We start from the raw sequence: 18,013 nt of genomic DNA on the forward strand, positions 1-18,013 counted from the left end.
CCACGCTGCCTCACCGGGCTACTTATTAACCCTAAATCTTCAGTGGGCTCATTTGAATACGCCACCGGGGTTAGGAAAAAAAAAAAAACACAGGTGCGGATCTGATGTGCAGATAAGGAGGAGGATATTTTAGAGCAGTTGAAAGTGGTCTTTTGAGCACAGTGTGCGCAGGAGGAAATTAATATGCTAAACTAAGAGATAAAACTCAATTGTTAGGTAAACAAGTTTCTACTGAGCTTTTAAATGAGAGCTGCTACACAAACGAAAGCACGCACAGGATGCAATGACTGCAGCGCTCCAGCTGTAGCCGTACCAAACGGCACAAAAGGACTCAATACTTTGTTGTTCCCCAGTTCCAGGAAAATAAAGATTAAAGTGTAATTACTTTTTCAATCCACTGCCAGAGATACAAAAGCTTAATAGAACCAAATTACCTCCCAGAATATAGGATTTTCGTTAATAATCCGACTCCGTTAATGAAACTTGACACTATATTTGGTCACTGCTGTTGTCAAACAGGATCTTAACTCTTAAATACAATATTAAAAACTTAAATACAATGTAAAGGAAGTTTAATCTGTTTCAGATTAAAACTGAGCCTAATCAAGTACGACTCAGCACAAAGTAATCAGCTACAACGTACTAGTGAAAGAATATTTGACAAAGAGCAAATCACACACATGCAGAGACAAAAAAAGTCACATTTTTAAGCAATGGCTGTTTTTTCTCTGAGACACAAACTTCTCTGTGTTTAACATTCAGTAAAATAGAATGCTGAAACTTTAGGGGATCAGCGGTTGTCTAGAAGGAGATGGATCATAGTTTCACTAAAAAGAAGGTCAATGGTTTTCACACATCTTGAGGAATAAAAAAAGACATCTCACCATCATCCAGTGTGATGTCCTGCAGGCCAATGGAGCGGAAAGTGGGCTCTCTGTCTTCTGGCTCTTGTTTGATGATCAGCCTCTCCCCCTCAGAGGGGTAGGGCCCCTGAGGAGTCAGAGGATGAACCAGCGCCCCGACTGCTGCTGGAGACAGACTGCTCATGACCGGGCTTGTGGCCTGAGGAGACGGCTGTCCTGAATGCTGCTGCAAGGCCCCCAGAGGGCTGCCACCCGAGGTGGGGGAAGACGAGGTCGGGGAATGGTAGGGTAGCGAGTGGAGTTGAGGAGAAGAAGGTCCAGAGTGGGGAGAAGCAACCATCCGTGGAGGGGGCGCGGTGGATGGCGTGGGACAGGATGCTGATCTTTGACTTACGGGGTGGTAATCCATTCCTCGCTGCAGCTGGGAGGAGTGCTGCCCAGTGAGGGGGTGTCCACCTGAAGAGGGCACCTGGTTGGAATTTGAAGAGCAGTGATAACCTCCTAATCTGTGGAGGTGTGGGGATGAGGGCGTGAGCAGAGGTTGCTGGTTCTGCGGGGACCCTACAATGGGGTTGGATGATGCAGAAGGTGAGGAACAAGGGGAGGAAGGATACACCATGCCCATGCTCATTGGGTGCGATGTTGCAGTGGGGCTCTGCTGAAACGGAAGCCGCTCATAGCCCTGAGGTGAGAGGTTGGGTTGGCCATTAAAGGACAGGCTGTGACTCGGACTATGGCTGTGCTGCAAAGGCTGGTACAAGGGCTGAGGGGGAGGAGCGGGGCCAGAGCTCTGTTGGAAAGTCATGTGGCAGTCAGCAGGAGGGTGGTGCAAACTGCGACCTTGGAGGTGAGGCAGGTGCTGGAAAGATGGGGAGCTCAGGGGGGCGCAGGGGCCCGGCAGAGGTAGCAGGCCATGTCCGGAGCTGGTGGCCAGGCCATGAGGGGAGCTGGACAGAAGGCTGTCCGATGGGTGGCTCTGCTCAGGAGAAGGCAGCTGAGTGTGGACCAAACTGGCAGCATGTGCTAGGGGCATGGAAATGGGGGGTCCGGGGAGGTCCAGCTCGTCTCTGTGCTCCTGTTTTACCATCACTGAAGAGACATAAGTAGGGGAGGAAGAGGAGCAAAAACAAAGCAGAACAGAAGTTAATGCCCCTCCATGTTTGAGTTAGTCTTATTTAAACAGTCTCTGATCATGGTGTCCATCAGCAGCATTAGTCAAACTCCAGTTTTCTAAAACATGTTTTTTTTTCTTACAGCTGTTTATTATTATTACAGGGAATCAGTGTGAAGCTGCTGCAGTAGATCGGTACACAGAAGCTAGTGCTGACTATCACTTGTAATAAGCAGACAGTTCTGTTTTTGTCCTTTTCCTTACAGTGGGTGTAACAGAGCTTATTGCAGAGCTCAACTTAAAAGAGCCCTCTTTTGTTACTGTGTGTCTATAAATGCGCTCTTCTGAGTATCTGCAACAGAATGACAAACGGAGAAAACGTCTCTGTTTTAGAACACAGGGAAGTGTGTTTGTGCGCAGGCCCACAGGGCTGTGGTTAAGATGTTCTTACGCCCGCAGGTGAGGACAGCAGCAAAGTACGTTTATGTCACAATTTTATTGCGAGTACAAAAAAATATTAAAAAAAAAATACAGTTGAGCTAAGTGTTCTTGTGCAATACGGTGGAAAAGAAAAAAGAAAAAATGAAGAGGAAGGAAATGCAATCTTTAACTCGGTAAGATTTGAGATGCCTTTAAAGCACGAGAACTGCAATACCCAAAAAACGTTGCATCAGGGGTCCTTTGTTGCTGCACCCACTACCAACTCCAACATAAAAGATTCAAAGTTTGGGGATTTTCTTCTGATTTTAGCTTCTTTTCTTCCATCTTTAACACTAAAACATCTGCACTAAAGCTGAAAAATGTCACATCAGATTACTTTAAAGCAACTGAAATAAATATGATGTAAAAAAAAAAAAAAAGAATGGGGCCATTCCCTTTTAGTTTGACAGCTTAGAGTACCACTATGCCAATCGGTAACCTATTTCCCAATCTGGCGCCTTGTGGTGACTTTTATTTTTATATGGTTCTGAGACAGAGAGAGAGCATATGTTGTCAGTTTGGGTGCAATCATGTGAAATGTGTGGGAGAGCAGACAAAATGCCCGCCAGCCTAGTTTACACCAAAGGAACAAACAAGTTCACCGACTGTCCTCCACTCACCCTTAAAGCCTGTGGGGCAGTGAGGTGCAGAAAAGGCTAAGCAGGGATTATTTTAACAGAAACTTTGTGCCAAGAGTTTTCAAGTCTGCCTTGATCTTGCAAACAGCTACTAATAAATAACTTAAGTCAATTAAAAAAAAAAACAACAACTTTTAACCATTAAATTGCAAATAATCTTGTTATTCCTATTATCTTAAATTCCTCTTCAAAGTGAGACAAGAGTATGAGATGAAACATAAAATACTCCAGCTTGGCTGACTGTTTTTCTCTTCCTTTCTCTCTTTTTCGCCACAATAAAGCAGGCGGCGTCCCCGGTGACACTGGTGGTGTCAGCAACCCGGCCTGACTGATAGTGCGGTGTTATTTTACACCGCTCTGACAGGCTGCGCTGATCTTTCAGCGGTGAAAACAGGAACTGCTTGTGCCGAGTGGGCGTGCTTGCAAACAGAAAGGCTGGGTGGGTGGATGGGCAAGGCTGCTTGAACACATTCACACACATGCGACGCGCACACACACTGCTGCGGTGTTGGGATGCAATGCAAAAAGAAAATGCTCACATGTCAATATCCTACGCCAACTCAGTTTTCAGTTTGACTAGTTGTTAGACCAAGAAAAAAAACAACAACAATATCAAATATCAAAATATAGGCTTGACTTGAGAGGCAAAGAAAATCTGAAATGCTAATTTCTTACAAATATGAACGAAATGGTTTAAAAAAAGCCCTTTGTGGTTGCTCAGCAGAACATTTCAGAGATCAAAGCGTTCTAAAACCCAATGCAAAAGCAAGCAATGTATGTAAAGAGATTGACCATCTGTTAGCAGGTGATTATGATATTTTAAGTGGAAGCCACAACAAGGCTTTCTCTGTGGACAGAAAAGAATGAGGCAGGCAGATTCCTCATGAAGTGTGGCACACAATCTATGCTCTCTCAGTCAGAACCTTTAAACTAGCAGAAAACAATACAATACGTGAATGAAAAAGTATTGAATGACACACAAATTCATCCCTTCAAACCCTTATGTATACATCAACGGTCTGAAATCCAGTCAAAATATTATGACTGTCCTTCAGCTCACCTGACAGGTACGTGAAGCGTTGCGATTGGCTCCGTTTCCGTTTTCCATTGCAGACGTAGAACTGCACCTGGACGGCTGAGCTCACGGTCTTGCTGTGGTACGGAGGGACCTCCACCACGATGCAGGACTACAGAATACATTTCATATTAAGATCTGCACACCTTCTGTCGCAAAACGTGGCACTGTTTATTTATATCAACAATTTAGCACTAAGCAAAAATCACAGTAAAAAGGGGAAAACCTCACTTACGCCTTGAGTTTTCTCACGGATTATTTTGGCCTCGACTTCCCACTGTGGGCGTCCGTCTGGGAAGAAAACCAAAACAAAAGAATATTAGGCAAAACGTAACTAGCACTCGATGTGGCTTATGGTGGAAACCTTTCCACTAAATGTATTGCCGTGTTTTTTTTCAAGATCCTTTTTTTTTCACGATCCAAACATTTGAATAAAACAATTTGAAATTCTTGTGCTATGCTGATAAGAAACATCACAAAGTTGTTCAATTCTTCCTGTGCGTGGGCATTTGCAAAAGATGCATGTGACTGATGTGTCAAACCAAACTCTGCACCGTTTTATCACATCCTGCAATACTTGGCAGTTTTTGGATGTGAATGTAAGAGGAGTTGTTCCTGTTTCGAAAACAGCAACAGCAATCCTACCTTTTTCCGTTTTGCTGTGTCACAGTGAAACTTTTACAATAAAGCAGACCTTTTATCAAATTATTTGTGGAGAAAATCAGTCACTTTAAGACCCAAATAAAGGAAGGTCTTCATGGTTTTGAAAAAGTAATCAAACATCCAGATGTGCTTCTGTTTAACTTGGCAGGTTAACAAATTTAGTTTTTAAACAAAAAAAGTACATTTGAGTTCATCTATAAGAGTTTCAACTGTCTTATATTAATTAATTACGCAAGTTGAAGTCTGGCTAAAGGCATAGTGCAAAGAAATATTGCTGAGAAGCACAAACCTACTGAATACCCTTTAAGCTGCAGAAAACACACTTTCAGCTGCTTTTACTTCGGTGTTCACTCTTGATGCTGCACCTGCGTGGCGTCTTCCACAAAACCTTAGACATCCCCAAATGCCACTGCAACAGGCCTGCAGAAAGACCTAGCATACATGTCGACCCAAGTGGGGGTTTAACTCCACTTTCTGCCAAAACCCCAAAGTTTCTTCAGAGGATTCAGAAAGTATGTCATCTGAAAACATTAGTAAGGCTCCACTGATGCTGCATGTAAGAAATCCTCTCTACTGTGAAGAACAGCTTTCTTTCTTTTTTTTCCACCAGTGAGCGATGACCTTGCCTGTCTTTACAGCTGACAGTGGTGCATTACTGCAGCCCGACTTGTTGACATTCAACAAGCTGCACTCTTTCCTGAAGCAAGGGCCCCACATGCTCTGTCAGACAACAAGCACCAACAGGACTTCATACCACGCAAAAGCAATGGCTTGGATCATCAAACCCACCCAGATGTCTCTAAGGAAGAAGATACGAGCACACTTTTGTTTCACCAAAATAATGACTGTAAAACATGTCCATAAATGATTAGGAGGAAGGTTTAAATCTATTTTAAAGATGTACAATTAAATGAAGTGTTTACAGTTACACAACACCTGAATGAATGCCCCTGATGTGTGACTCATTGCTCAACATAGGCTGTAGCTGCTTTTTGTATAAACATGCCTGTTTGGAAAACTTCAAATGAAATACCAATTATGAAGTCTCCTTTTATTTTGTTCTTTGACAAAGTCTTGTTTAGGTCATCGGTAGGAAGCCCCAGCTGAAATGAACTCAGGTTGGTGTGGTTTTTTTATTCAATTATGAAGTCAGTCAAACCTCAAACTCCTTTGTTTCCCCTTTTCTCTGCCTAAACATAGTGATTACGTTCCTTTTTTTATATATATATTTGCCTTTTTTCATGTCAAGGAAAATGTGATGAGCAAATATAAAAGAAAGAGCAGAGGAAAAAGAAAGAATTACTAAAATATTATTTAAAAATTGCCTGATGTTCACCATGTGCATCATAAGACGCTCAGTGTGTGATCACTAAAAAAAAGAAAAGAAAACAAATCGCAGCGATCCAAGTTCAAATGATTTACAGGTTTACATGCAAAGTCAACATCAAAGAAGCAAAAATAAAAAAGAATCATTAAGGATAAAAAAGATAACTACGGTACTCTCTTTTTTATTATTGCAACAAAAACATCTCTTAAGCCGACGCTTTGATCTCCTCCTATGTGTATGGTTTGTACCGCAGCAATTTGGAACACACCCACCATTTCTTTGCATCAGCAAATCATGTGAAACTTTACGATGTGAAGTAACCTGCTGTTATCTTTCAAAGTTTAAGAGAGGACGGAAAAATGGCCTCCAGCTCCTTTTCTTCCATTTACCTGCTTTTACCAACTTCTGAATGCTCCAAAACGGACAGATCAGTAAAGTGGACGATCACTTAGACATTCCTAATCAATATCATACTTCAATCCATTCCCCTTCATTTCTTACAGTCAGTTTATTTTCCCCCCAACAGCGGAGGTGTGGAAGGACTTGCTGCTTTTCTCCGCTGTGACTCAGTAGCGATGCCTCACAGGATTTTTACACATCCCTCCCAGCAAATTCTTTTTCTTATCCATAAAGAATGACAGTTGCTCACAAAGACAACTCTGTTTAACTTTTCTGCCATGTGTGAACATGAATCTGGCTCTCAACATCAAAAAGGTACCTGAGGCAGGTAGAGACTGGCTGAAAAATTGGCTTCCTTTTAAAATTTCCATCTGGCTGTTACACGGGCTTGAATAAAGATTGGAGAAAGAAAAATATAAATAAATTAATTTAAAAAAACTAAGCTCTTCTCTGGTACTAACAACCAGCCCATATCCAATAGTCTTAACTTTTTTTTCCCTGCATTATAAAGCTAAAGATATAAATAGCTTTTGACAAATTCTTCTTTTTTTATCTTTCAACAGCCGTCTAGTTTTAATAATTACACAGTAAATTTTATTTGAGTTGCCTTAGTTACTTAACTAAATGTCTAAATTAAAATGTATTGTTGGATAAGAATGAACAATTTGCAGCAGAAGAAACAGGCTCAACCAACAGCAAACTCATGAAGGTAAAAAAATAACATTTGGTGATGGTGGTGATTGTGTCAACTCACGTAGAAAAACATGTATTTAAATGCTGACAACGTCTCTCATGCGGCTGACTAATCTGTTTAAGGCCAAAATAAATAGACAGCCATGAATAAATATGCTAATGAAAGTCCTATGCACCATTTCTGTAGTCATATTCTTGGGCAGATCCAGATTCTACCGGTCAAATACTTACCAGGGCCTTTCTCCAGGAAGATGACCTTGGACTCCGGAAAGAAGTTGGAGCCACTGATCACCATCTCTTCTCCCCCGCTGACCAGACAGCTGGTCAGGTTGAATTTCTCAACTTGCGGCAACTCTTGTGCTGAACGCTGGGCTGGAAGAGTAGGAGGGAAAAATGAAGGCGCACATGTCAAATGATTGGGATTTAAAATCACAACAGATCCACTCGTCTCTACAAAAGACTTGAACAAATAAGTCAAACTGGTTGGCCTTGTTTATGTGAGCATGTGAAAGAATGGACTTAAGCAAATCAAATCAAATTCCTGAATGCCAAGCAGCTTTTTTTTTCTAGAGGCACGGCTAAAATGCTCGTGTGGCTTCCAGCAGCTCGTTTGCTTTTCCTTCCAAGCTTTACACTGTTTTCTGAATGAATATTTTTACAACTTTGGACCTCCAGCTAGCTGGGAAACACTCACAGCACTCCACAGGAATAGAGGCAGCCTGCAGAGACAGCACCTTCCCGTTGGGCTGAGGGATGTGAACTCGGAACACCACTCGGACCCGCGTGTTCTTCCTTCCAATGTCAGTTTCCCCCTTGCGCAGCTCGATGTCGGAGTTCCGCAGTTTGAGTATTCCCGCACAGTCGATGCTGCAGGGCAAGAATGAAAATGTCAGCCCTGCATGGTCCCGTTCTAGAAATGCTCAATCCCAAACCCACAAATGGCAGTTTGTGTCAGATGCATTACAGAAGTAAATAAAAAAAAAAAAAAAAAAAAACCAAATATACTGAAAACAAAATTCAATCGTAAAGCAAATCAGGGCTTCCCAATAACTTTTTTCAGTGCCTGAGGTCACGAAAATATAAATAAAATAATATTTTTCCTTCCATAGCCAACACAGGAATCAATTTAAAGAGGTTAACTATACATTTCTGTGAAATGCCATAAAAGTGGCAAGATTTCCTCAAAGAGGGTAAATATCTTTATGAATAATGAAACCTCCAAACTCTTTCTGACATCTACCTGGCTGACATGTTATTTTCAGGAAGTAGAGGGATTTCAAGGACTTTGGTGCTGGAGACCAGAATTTCCTGGCTGGCCGTGGCTACAGTTTTCCCAGTGATCCGGTGCACCTGGTAGAAGGCGTGCGGCCTCAAGTAGCGGTCATCGGCTGTTCCAATGAACATCTGCAGGTTGACAGGCTTCTCGCTGTAGCCCATGAGCTGAAACCCAGAAGACAGAAGAGAAACAGATGTGAGTTCCTGACTTTACACCGAGAGGTGAAAACAAGCAAATATTGTCAGTTTCACTGCATTGGAAATGTCACAGATAACTCAGCTCATATGCTACAAGATATTCTTAATAAATATGCAATAAGACATTCAATAACAACTCATTCTTGTAAGTACAAAACAAGCCGAACCGGTGGGCCGTGAAGGACAACTACCAGCTGTACTTTGCTGAGTGCTTTCACCCAAATCTCCACCTAAAGACCGGAGTCTTTGATGACAGAAAAGTGACGTTTGCAGACTAAAGGCGAGAAGAATAGGAACTGAGCAAAATCTGTCCTCCGTGAAGGGACAGGGAAAACACACAGCCCATACAATCCCAGCACTGTTGTAATGTTGTGCTTGGCAGACTGTGACGGCAGGATGGCACCCCCCGACAAATACACGCTCTCACCATATTGCTCTCAATAACCAACCACACTTCCAGCTTAGGCGCAGAGCAGCCTGTTGAGGCTAGCAGAGAAGAACAAGGCCTTTCATTGCCGTTTATACCCCATAACGGCCAAACCCCAACCCCACCACAGCTGGCTATTGACTGTTTCCTATGCAGGTTTCCATCACATTAGAGTGTCTGGTACAAAAACCTGTATGAGGGACAAACACGTTTTGTAGCTTCCATTTGGTTAGCTGATGTTCCAAACTAAAACTTGTTGTTAGTAGATAGTGGCAGCCCAGGTCTATTATTTTTGTTTGTTTATTCTGACTCTGCCCTTTGAGGAAGCTCCTGTAGTGAAATAAGATTAGATATATTAGGCTAGGCTGAAATATTCTGTGTTCAATGAGAGATACAAAGTAAACAGGACAGTAAAGCTTACCTCTAAATTATTGGGTACTATCCTGAGCTGATTAAATGACTTAAATGTAATGGAAATGTGTCCCAAGACTCCATAAAAACAACAGGATGGCAGCGTAAATAAATGCACAATCAAATACATGTACATTTACTTTCTTGCTGCCAAATCAAAACAAAGCCTCTTAGTTTTTTCTGACTTTCAGAAAGCTGGTAAATGTATAAATTCTTTTAAGAAATCAATAAAATATGTTAATTTTAGTAAATAGATAAAAATATCAGCCAACACTGAATATTTTTATTGAGACTGTCCCCATTTAGTCCTTTATTTTTATACTAATAATTTAAATTAAGTGTTTTTGATGAAATGATTGGACATAAACTTTATTAATGTGAATCTAGTCAAATTGTTGTTGTAAATCAAAATGAATTCAGGTTGGTATTTTTGCAGTGATTCCAACGTTATATGGAACGGGGAGAAGCTAAGGGGGAACGTAAATGTTTGCAGAGTTACAGGTACAAGTTCACTAGTGAATCTGCATAAAAGCCACTGCCTTTTGAAAAACTAAACAGCCTGTGAAACTGCAGGGATTCACCTAGTTACTGTGTCATTCGCCTTTGTGCCATTTAGAGTTAAGAAAAGCAGATTTTTTAGTGAACTCAACTTGGAAATTTGTTGGAAATAATATTAAGCCAATTTAAGAGTGGAAAATGATTGCCGATATGAGTGATGGTTACATTGCACAGCTGGGTTTTAAGAATGGAATCGCTCTGAGGCTTAAGTTGGCTTCTGAAGCAAATACTCCCAACCGGAAAGGAATGCCGGCACTCCTTCCTAGATCTTATAAATCTGTTTTACTCTGACTTGATGATGGATTGATTTGAGTGCATGACTAACCACATCAGTCATTTTTGTTGGAGTTTTATTTGAATAAGCTCTGATTCCAGTGGCACGCTGCCGTCAAACAAAAGAGCATCATTCAAATATTTTAGAAAAGTGTTGAATAATGAACTGTTTTTAATTCAACTAAAGAATTGTTTTCTGAAATATCGAACGTCAAAATTGAAACCAAAAAATGAGGTGCAAGAAATGCACTTGGAAGGAATTTGCACCAAAGAGCAGGATGACAGTCCCCCAAAAGCCATAACAGGACCATCTTTGTAAACCACAGTGGATCTTAAAAACCACATAAGAGCATAAACGTTGCTAGTACCAACCAAACAGGTCATTAGGCACCCTGCCTGAGGGAACTGGTGGCTGTAAATGACAACTGTTTCAGGGTTCAGAAAAAAGTCCCAAAAACCCAACATCCCCGCAGGCAGTTTTCCTTCTTCTTTCCTTGATAATTTCTGCACGTTGTGGAAGTTGGTAAGCACAAAGTGTTTGCTCGTGTGCATGTGTCATTATGCGCTCCACGACACGTACAGCAGAAGTACAGTCAGGTTTATTACCAGCACCATGTGCGTTCCAGACAGATTCAAAGAACGTGTTTGCAGGAACGCGTTTGAGAAACAGAACAGATGTAAGAATAAGAAAAAAAGCTAAAGTAGACCAAGTACAATCGGTGAAGTTAAAAATATTCTTTGAAAGTTTCAAACAGGTTTTGCTCACACATTCTTATAATTGCCACTACTTTGTAAAGATGTTATCTAAAACGCTTTTCTACTTTTTTTTTTAATAAGTAGACATCAAATACATTTTTCACTAGTTCAATTTATGCAGTTTATATGTGATTTCCTTGACGTTCTAACACATATAGGAGGGATTTGCATGAAGCCACAGCTAAAGTGTTGACAAAAATACACAGCAAGTTTAAAGTTCTTTCCAAGTCAAATGATCAACCAAGTAAAACGGATTAAAGAGGCAGAAAGAGAGAACTCAGTTCAAGAGTGATAGCAACACCAACAAACACATGCCACCAATGCAGCTAGAAAGAGTAGGGTTTTCATTTGACTGCATTGCTCATTTTCACTTAATTTAGCTTACGTAATTTAGAAAGTTAGAACAATAATGGACAAATATACAAGTTTCAAACCCAATACGAATAAACCGTTTTTTTATTTATCTTTTTATTTAGTTTACTTCCTGTGCTAAGTTTTCTTTGAAAGTTATTTAATACAAAGACAGAACAGTTGGCAGAAAACCTTGATGTAAAGTTCAATCTATTTTCTATTCTACATTTTAAAAGGATATTTGCCTGACTGTAAACTCTAATAAAATGATAAAAAAGAGAACATCAACATTTGCCCAAAATGCTACAAACAAAACAGAAAAGTTAAGAAAAATAAATAGGTCAAAGCATTTTAAATTAATTACACTTTGGGTGGGGCTATTTCCACTTTTACTTTAGAAAAAGACTAAAAAGCACCCTATGCAGACATTGAGGGATGTCAACAAACACACCACGCTTCTCTGCATGAACAAACACTCTCGACTTGTTCCACATTCCTCAGTCATCTCTGCGCCACCTCCAAAATCTAAGGTTGGGTGTGAAATGCCTCAGCATGGTGGTCATCGCACTTTTAATTCTTCCCATTTAGGCCCGTGCAGAGAGATCTGAGCCAAAAGGCAACAGTAAGTCAGGCCTAATAAAAATACAGCTCTTTATTAAACCACAGGGACATTAAAAACGGTCACATGACTCAGCCTTATGTTTGCTGAGGCACATAACTACCTTCTGACTTTCAGCATCTGATCCACTTTAGGATAAAGCCTTTCCCTTAAAATAAGACCGCTGTATACGGTTACATACTCAGCTTCCACTAAATAAAGTCCCACTTATTTTTGGTCTTCATCTGTTCCACTGAGCCAGTAATAATGCTAGTGTGGTAAGGGAGAAAAGGACCTTTCAACCTGGCATACGTGCATAAACAAACCATAATAAAAACAGGACTGAATTTTCAGATTATAAATTGAGTTTGGTTTTTTTTGTTGCATAGTTTTGCCAGGGATGCAACTTGTACTCAGGAGCGATGTATGAAATATTAAAAAAAAATTTAATATTGGATCTTATATTTGTTATTTCCCAATAACAAGTTGCTCTTTAGCCATCTCTCCTGCTAACAATCAATAGAGGGCACTGCCGGTGTGTATCAGTATTTTTCTATCAACAGCAACGCATAAGAAGTGCCGTCCATAACGAATATCAAGGAAAATCTGATCGTTCTCTTTATTTTTTTATTTAACCTTTTTTTAACCAGGATAAAAAACTCATTGAGATTCAAAATCTCTTTTGCAAGAACCTCCTGAACTTTATATTTTTTGTATTTGCATCGAGACATTTTTATTTTTTCCTTCCAACGACAAATACGGTACGGCAAGTCATCAAATTGGGTCACAGCGACACGGAATTTATCTGAAAGCCATCATTCAGATGCTGGCTCCTGCAGTAGATGGTAAAGATCGCCATTAAAATATATATATATATATATATATAAAAAAAAAGACTAAATGGTCTCATGAAGCCAGACATGGAGACCTGCTTACTGACATTTTTGTAGAGCTCTTCAAAATATAATAAACCAGATCTCTCAACGTCTTCTGTGCTTTATTAATAAAAAATAAACACTCAATGCTTTCTTGTAGCGATGAGGCTAAAAACTTGACGATAGCTTCTCCCACAAGTGTTTGGAGCATCAAGTTTATAAACACATTTTTGGACGAGCATTGAGCACCGAATTTATCGGTCGAAAAAGAGGCTGCTGATGCAAATTTGGCGTGTGAATCGCGTTTGTTGTGAACACAGTTTATGCTGGGCTTGGCAGATTTGTTCAGAAGTGTTGTACTTTTTTCCAAAAAGTGTAACTTGTACTCCAGAGTGACTTACATTTAGTTTTTTTTTCTTTATTATGCATTTTCTTGGCTCTTGTGAATTATACTCCAGAAACTGGGGTATATTCAAATTCAGAGTAGCTGCATTTCCAGTTTTATACAGTAAAATAATGCCTTTGTGAGTGTGGTCTAACATCAACTACAGACCATAATAAACATTTTCTTCTTTTCTTTTTCACATTTCTCTCGACTCGCTGCCATTTCTTTTACCATTTGTCACTCTCTCCTCTCTATCCCTGTACTACCCTCTCACCTACCTCTGCTCCAGCTCTGGGCCGTAACTTGACACTTTCTCACAGCAAGCGCCTGACTATGCTAAAGTTGTTTCTCTGTATTGCTCAGCTGTTGCCATGGCGAGACTCCCTGTGTGTATGCTGGAGTGAGCATGTGTGTGTGCGTGGATAAGTAAGCACCACACTGGAGTAGACTACAGTTCTAAAGCTCGTGTCAGACAGGGTGAGTGTCAGAATATGAGGATTTAAGTGCACAAACGCTGGTGTAAACTGTGGTCAATGGAAAGGTCTGTGATGTGTGAGAGTGTCTGTGTGTGGATAAAATTGTCTAGCGTGTGTGCGACTCCCGTGTACAACCTGGATTCATCAACAAATGCAGAAAGAGAAGAAATGGTGGTCAAGGTCGCAGGAGGGGCCTTTTCTTTCCAGCAGTGGTTTCCCTGGTGTTGCACTGTGACACCATGGGATCCATGAACACACAGAACACTAACACAAGCTCGCTGTTTGCCGAGCACACTGGGGAGGGCAACGAGAGCCAGAGGGCTGGTTGACTGTTTGTTTAAACAAGGTCAATACAGGCGCATGCACAAACCCACTCGCACACACTTAGAAACGTTTACTGTATACAGCATGAGGGCTGTATATGGCCTTGCTGGGCTGATCCCGACTCAGTTCCTTCTATGCCTTTTCCGTGGTCTTCCTCCTTTCCTGTTTCTTTCATGTAGCTCGCTCTGTTCTTCGCACATTTTCAGGAGCCGCTACCTAACCCTGCCCCAAGCCCAATTAAAACACACGAGAGCCCAACGTCCTTATATCAAATACAGCCTCTGGGCAAGGCAACACGAGCTCAGACCAGTTCAAACTCAGTAAACTTTATGCCTCTGCACTATTATCACTGCCTCCTGATTGCTGGAACAGTGTTGGCGAGTGTGAGACATGGGACAGTGTGAGGCTGGGACAGGAACATCTGGATGGAGAAAAAGATCACGCAAAAATAAAAATAAAACAGAAGCACAGAGAGATCTTTGTTTTTTTTTTAAAGGGGGCTTGTTGACTGTTGAAAACGTCAGATTGAGTGACAGAGGCTGAACCAAACTGTAATCGGGTCATGAACACACATTCCAGCTTGGGGATCAAAATCATTCAATGCATCTAACTGACTGAATTATGCAGCTGTGCTGAAGACCTGCATTTTCTATCACTATCACAAACTTTATAGCTGCATTTTATTTAACTTTAAAACCTTTTTAAACTGCACATTTTCTATATATAGTTGAAGTAAAACTGAATAGATTTGCCTTTTTTGTTTAAACTCATTCTCAATCACTAGTCTTGCCGCTCCCTCTCGTTTAGAGAGACCATATGTCCACCTAGTCTAAAAATGCCTTTGTTATGTCTGTCTTTGTATCTGAATCCAAAATGCCAATGCCAGAGAGGCTCTTTATAATTGTGTGGGTTCAGCAGCACTCCAATAAGCTGGTCAATGTGCCAAAGGATACTTCAGCCTTTAGCCCGTGAGGCTTTGGATTTATATATGTCTCCTAGCAACAGGTGGACTGATTATATTTGCAGTTAGCAGTTAGAGAAATGGCAAAAACAGTCAGTCACATATGTAGAAACTTTGCCATATTATAAAAAAAGAATACTGTGAAATGACACAATGACTCCTCTTTTTGTAACGGCAAAGAAAAAAGATTGTGTAAAGTTTGCATTCCAAATAGAGAACAACCCCTGTGGTAAAACAGGTTTTGATCGATTTGCCACACTTAACTTTTACTTTATAGGTTTTCGGTGTTCTACCTGATCAGTCTCCTTCAGCTCTACTAGTTTATTCAAACCAAACTGGTGTCGCACACGCTGCAACACCACATTCATACATCCAGTTGAAATGAAAAATTCTTGTTGTAAGTGAAAAATAATCACACTGGAACCTGAATGAAATGTGGTTGCATGATAAATCCTGCATAATTGAATTTATTTTGGCTTTTTACTAAATGTGTACTAAAATGTATTAATAAAACGGAAAAAAAGACAAACAAAAATAGATGAGCACATTTATCTTTATTTTAACTTAAAAAGTAGATGAAACTGTACACCAGGGATTCCTGCCAACAGTCTTCAGATATTTCCTTCAGAGTATCAAATCACTTTCTAAGAAAACATTCAGCTGAGGAAGTAAACTAAGTGAAATGTCACACAGATGTTTTAAAAAAACGGGTTAAATAATAAAACACAAAGGACAGAAACTTGTTGTTCTTAATCATTATCTAAAGTCTGTGACCTGCTGTATTTCCTCCACACTGCCAGCATATGTTACACCTTTATTTCACTAACTACAATGTAGTAAGTGAATGTAGTTACTACATTCATGTAGTGGCTTCAATTTTCCTAATGCATGTTGGGGTATTCCACTTAGTTCAAATTGGTTTTGTTATTAACTGTGCAGTGCAGGGGTCAGATGGGCTGTAGCTTAACTAACAAAAACATTTCCTAAAAGAAGTTAGTTTTCTTCCTCATACAGTTAAAAAGCCACCATATATTTTTACATCTTTAGAATCTGAAAATGGGCTCTCCCCACAGCTTAGACATCCTCTTCATTTCATGCTGACTAAGCGTCACAGCAGAACACCGGCTTGGGCAACACTGTGGTCAAAAAAGGAAACTGTCCTCAAGCCCAGACAGCTGCTATAACATGATGCGACACCGTGCTTGTGAAATCCTAAAAAAAAAAAAAATTTAAAAAGGGAGGAAAAAAAAGGGAAAAGTTTACACCCTAGAATCTCAGTCTTGTAAGTTTTTTTTCTCTACTGGGATTAGACAAAATTTTAGTGGCATGTAGTTCCTATTTTCTTCTCTAAAAGCTTGCTGATAGTTCCCAAATAGCCAACTAATTGTTTGGAATTATTTTTTACCTTTATTATGATCATTTTAATTTAGCTTGATCAGCCAATTTATTTGTAACTTTTTTGGTGAGTATACACATTTAAGTACTTTTTGCTCACAGAGCAATGACAAAAAAGTACGGTAATTAATTTAAAATGAACTCTAATTCTCATTTTTTAATGCTATCCTATTTTCAGAGGATGTTTTGCATAATTTTACACATAGATTCAGTTTGCAACTTCAAATAGATTTGTCTAATTCCAGATTTGCATTGGAAAGGTGAACATTAAATGTTCTAATACCTGTGGCATTCTGCAAGGAATTAACAGCTCACGCTAAACCACTGAATGAAAGTCACTCAGGTCAGTTCATTGGTTGTCCCGATGCACAAGACAAACATCAAATTGAGTTCAATGTATTATGACAGTTAAAATCCAAGTTGTTCCAAACATTCTAGATTATTATAATCCTGTTCGAGACAGATCATTTCAATTAGCAGAGTCAGTTAGGCTGATATTTCAGACAAATCCTGCGTTTTGTGGTACATGAACCAAGATGTCCCCAAGGATCTCTTCTTTAAGAAAAGTATGTTAGCCTGAGAAAAATCCCAAATCAAAATGGCTGCCATTTGTAAAGACATGCACTCAATTGTTGTAAGTGTTTTCAATATCTATTTGCTCCATTTTAAAATGTTTAATATGTGCTGGTCTGGTCTTTAAACTTGAGGGATACCTAAAGATAACTATTATATGTATATAATGTACATGTAATATATTTTTTAATCTTGAATTATCTTTTTGGCTAACATGCTTTTCTGAAAGAAGGGATCCAAAGGTATTTCCATGCTAAATTTGGTGCTTGTATGACAAAAAGCACATTTACTTTCATAACCAGCTTCCCTAATAAGCCCAGATTGTTTTAACAGTATAAAAATAATAGAATGTATACTTTTCTACTGATCCATTTCCAATATCTCTTGAAGCCACCATGCTTTGGCTCTACCACTCCATTGTTGTTGTTTTGGTTTTTGTTTATGGGTGGTGGCCTAAACTCCCTCAACAAGCAAACATTGGGTGGCAGCGGAGAGGAAAACGACCTCTAATTGGAAGAAAAGGAAGGAATGTCTGGAACCAGGAACATAGGAACATTGGAAAAACTGTGACCATAACACAAACAGACATGATCAGACTATATGTGGCTCCTTCCCTTCAATAACTTGAAGGTTTCCTCAAACTCAAAATCCTACTATTGAAAAATATTCAAAGTAAGCTGTATATACCCATGACACTTTGAGATCTTCGTTAATTAAAAGTGCAAAAAATATATTTAAAAAAAAATGATACATGAAAGTGGCCATGGTATTTGAGGTTAACTAAGTATTGCAAAAACAAGTCTGACACCTTGGGTTAAAGAAATCAAATGTAGAACTTTGTTGTAAAGGGCAACCAGAAGAAGCAGACGTAAAGCAACAGAAACGTGGGTGTTTACTACAAACAACAAGTCACTCATAAACCTGCTGG

The 18,013-nt window shown here is 39.8% G+C and overlaps 1 protein-coding gene across 2 annotated transcripts in view; it reads right to left on the reverse strand.

The window, feature by feature from the left end:
• The window catches only part of nfatc3a (nuclear factor of activated T cells 3a), a 62,784-nt gene that overhangs the window by 13,202 nt on the left and 31,569 nt on the right, over window positions 1-18,013 (reverse strand). For both annotated transcript variants that reach the window (XM_004067396.5, XM_011492734.4), the window contains exons 4-9: window positions 8,490-8,689; window positions 7,944-8,116; window positions 7,481-7,621; window positions 4,403-4,458; window positions 4,153-4,279; window positions 885-1,952 (exon numbers count right to left, since the gene is read on the reverse strand). In XM_004067396.5, the coding sequence (XP_004067444.1) occupies window positions 885-1,952; window positions 4,153-4,279; window positions 4,403-4,458; window positions 7,481-7,621; window positions 7,944-8,116; window positions 8,490-8,689 (1,765 nt within the window). The remainder of the gene's footprint in view (window positions 1-884; window positions 1,953-4,152; window positions 4,280-4,402; window positions 4,459-7,480; window positions 7,622-7,943; window positions 8,117-8,489; window positions 8,690-18,013) is intronic.

The sequence above is a fragment of the Oryzias latipes genome, chromosome 3 (assembly GCF_053564925.1).
Source record: "Oryzias latipes strain Hd-rR chromosome 3, Olatipes_Hd-rR_3.1".
Classification (NCBI taxonomy): Eukaryota; Metazoa; Chordata; class Actinopteri; order Beloniformes; family Adrianichthyidae; genus Oryzias; species Oryzias latipes.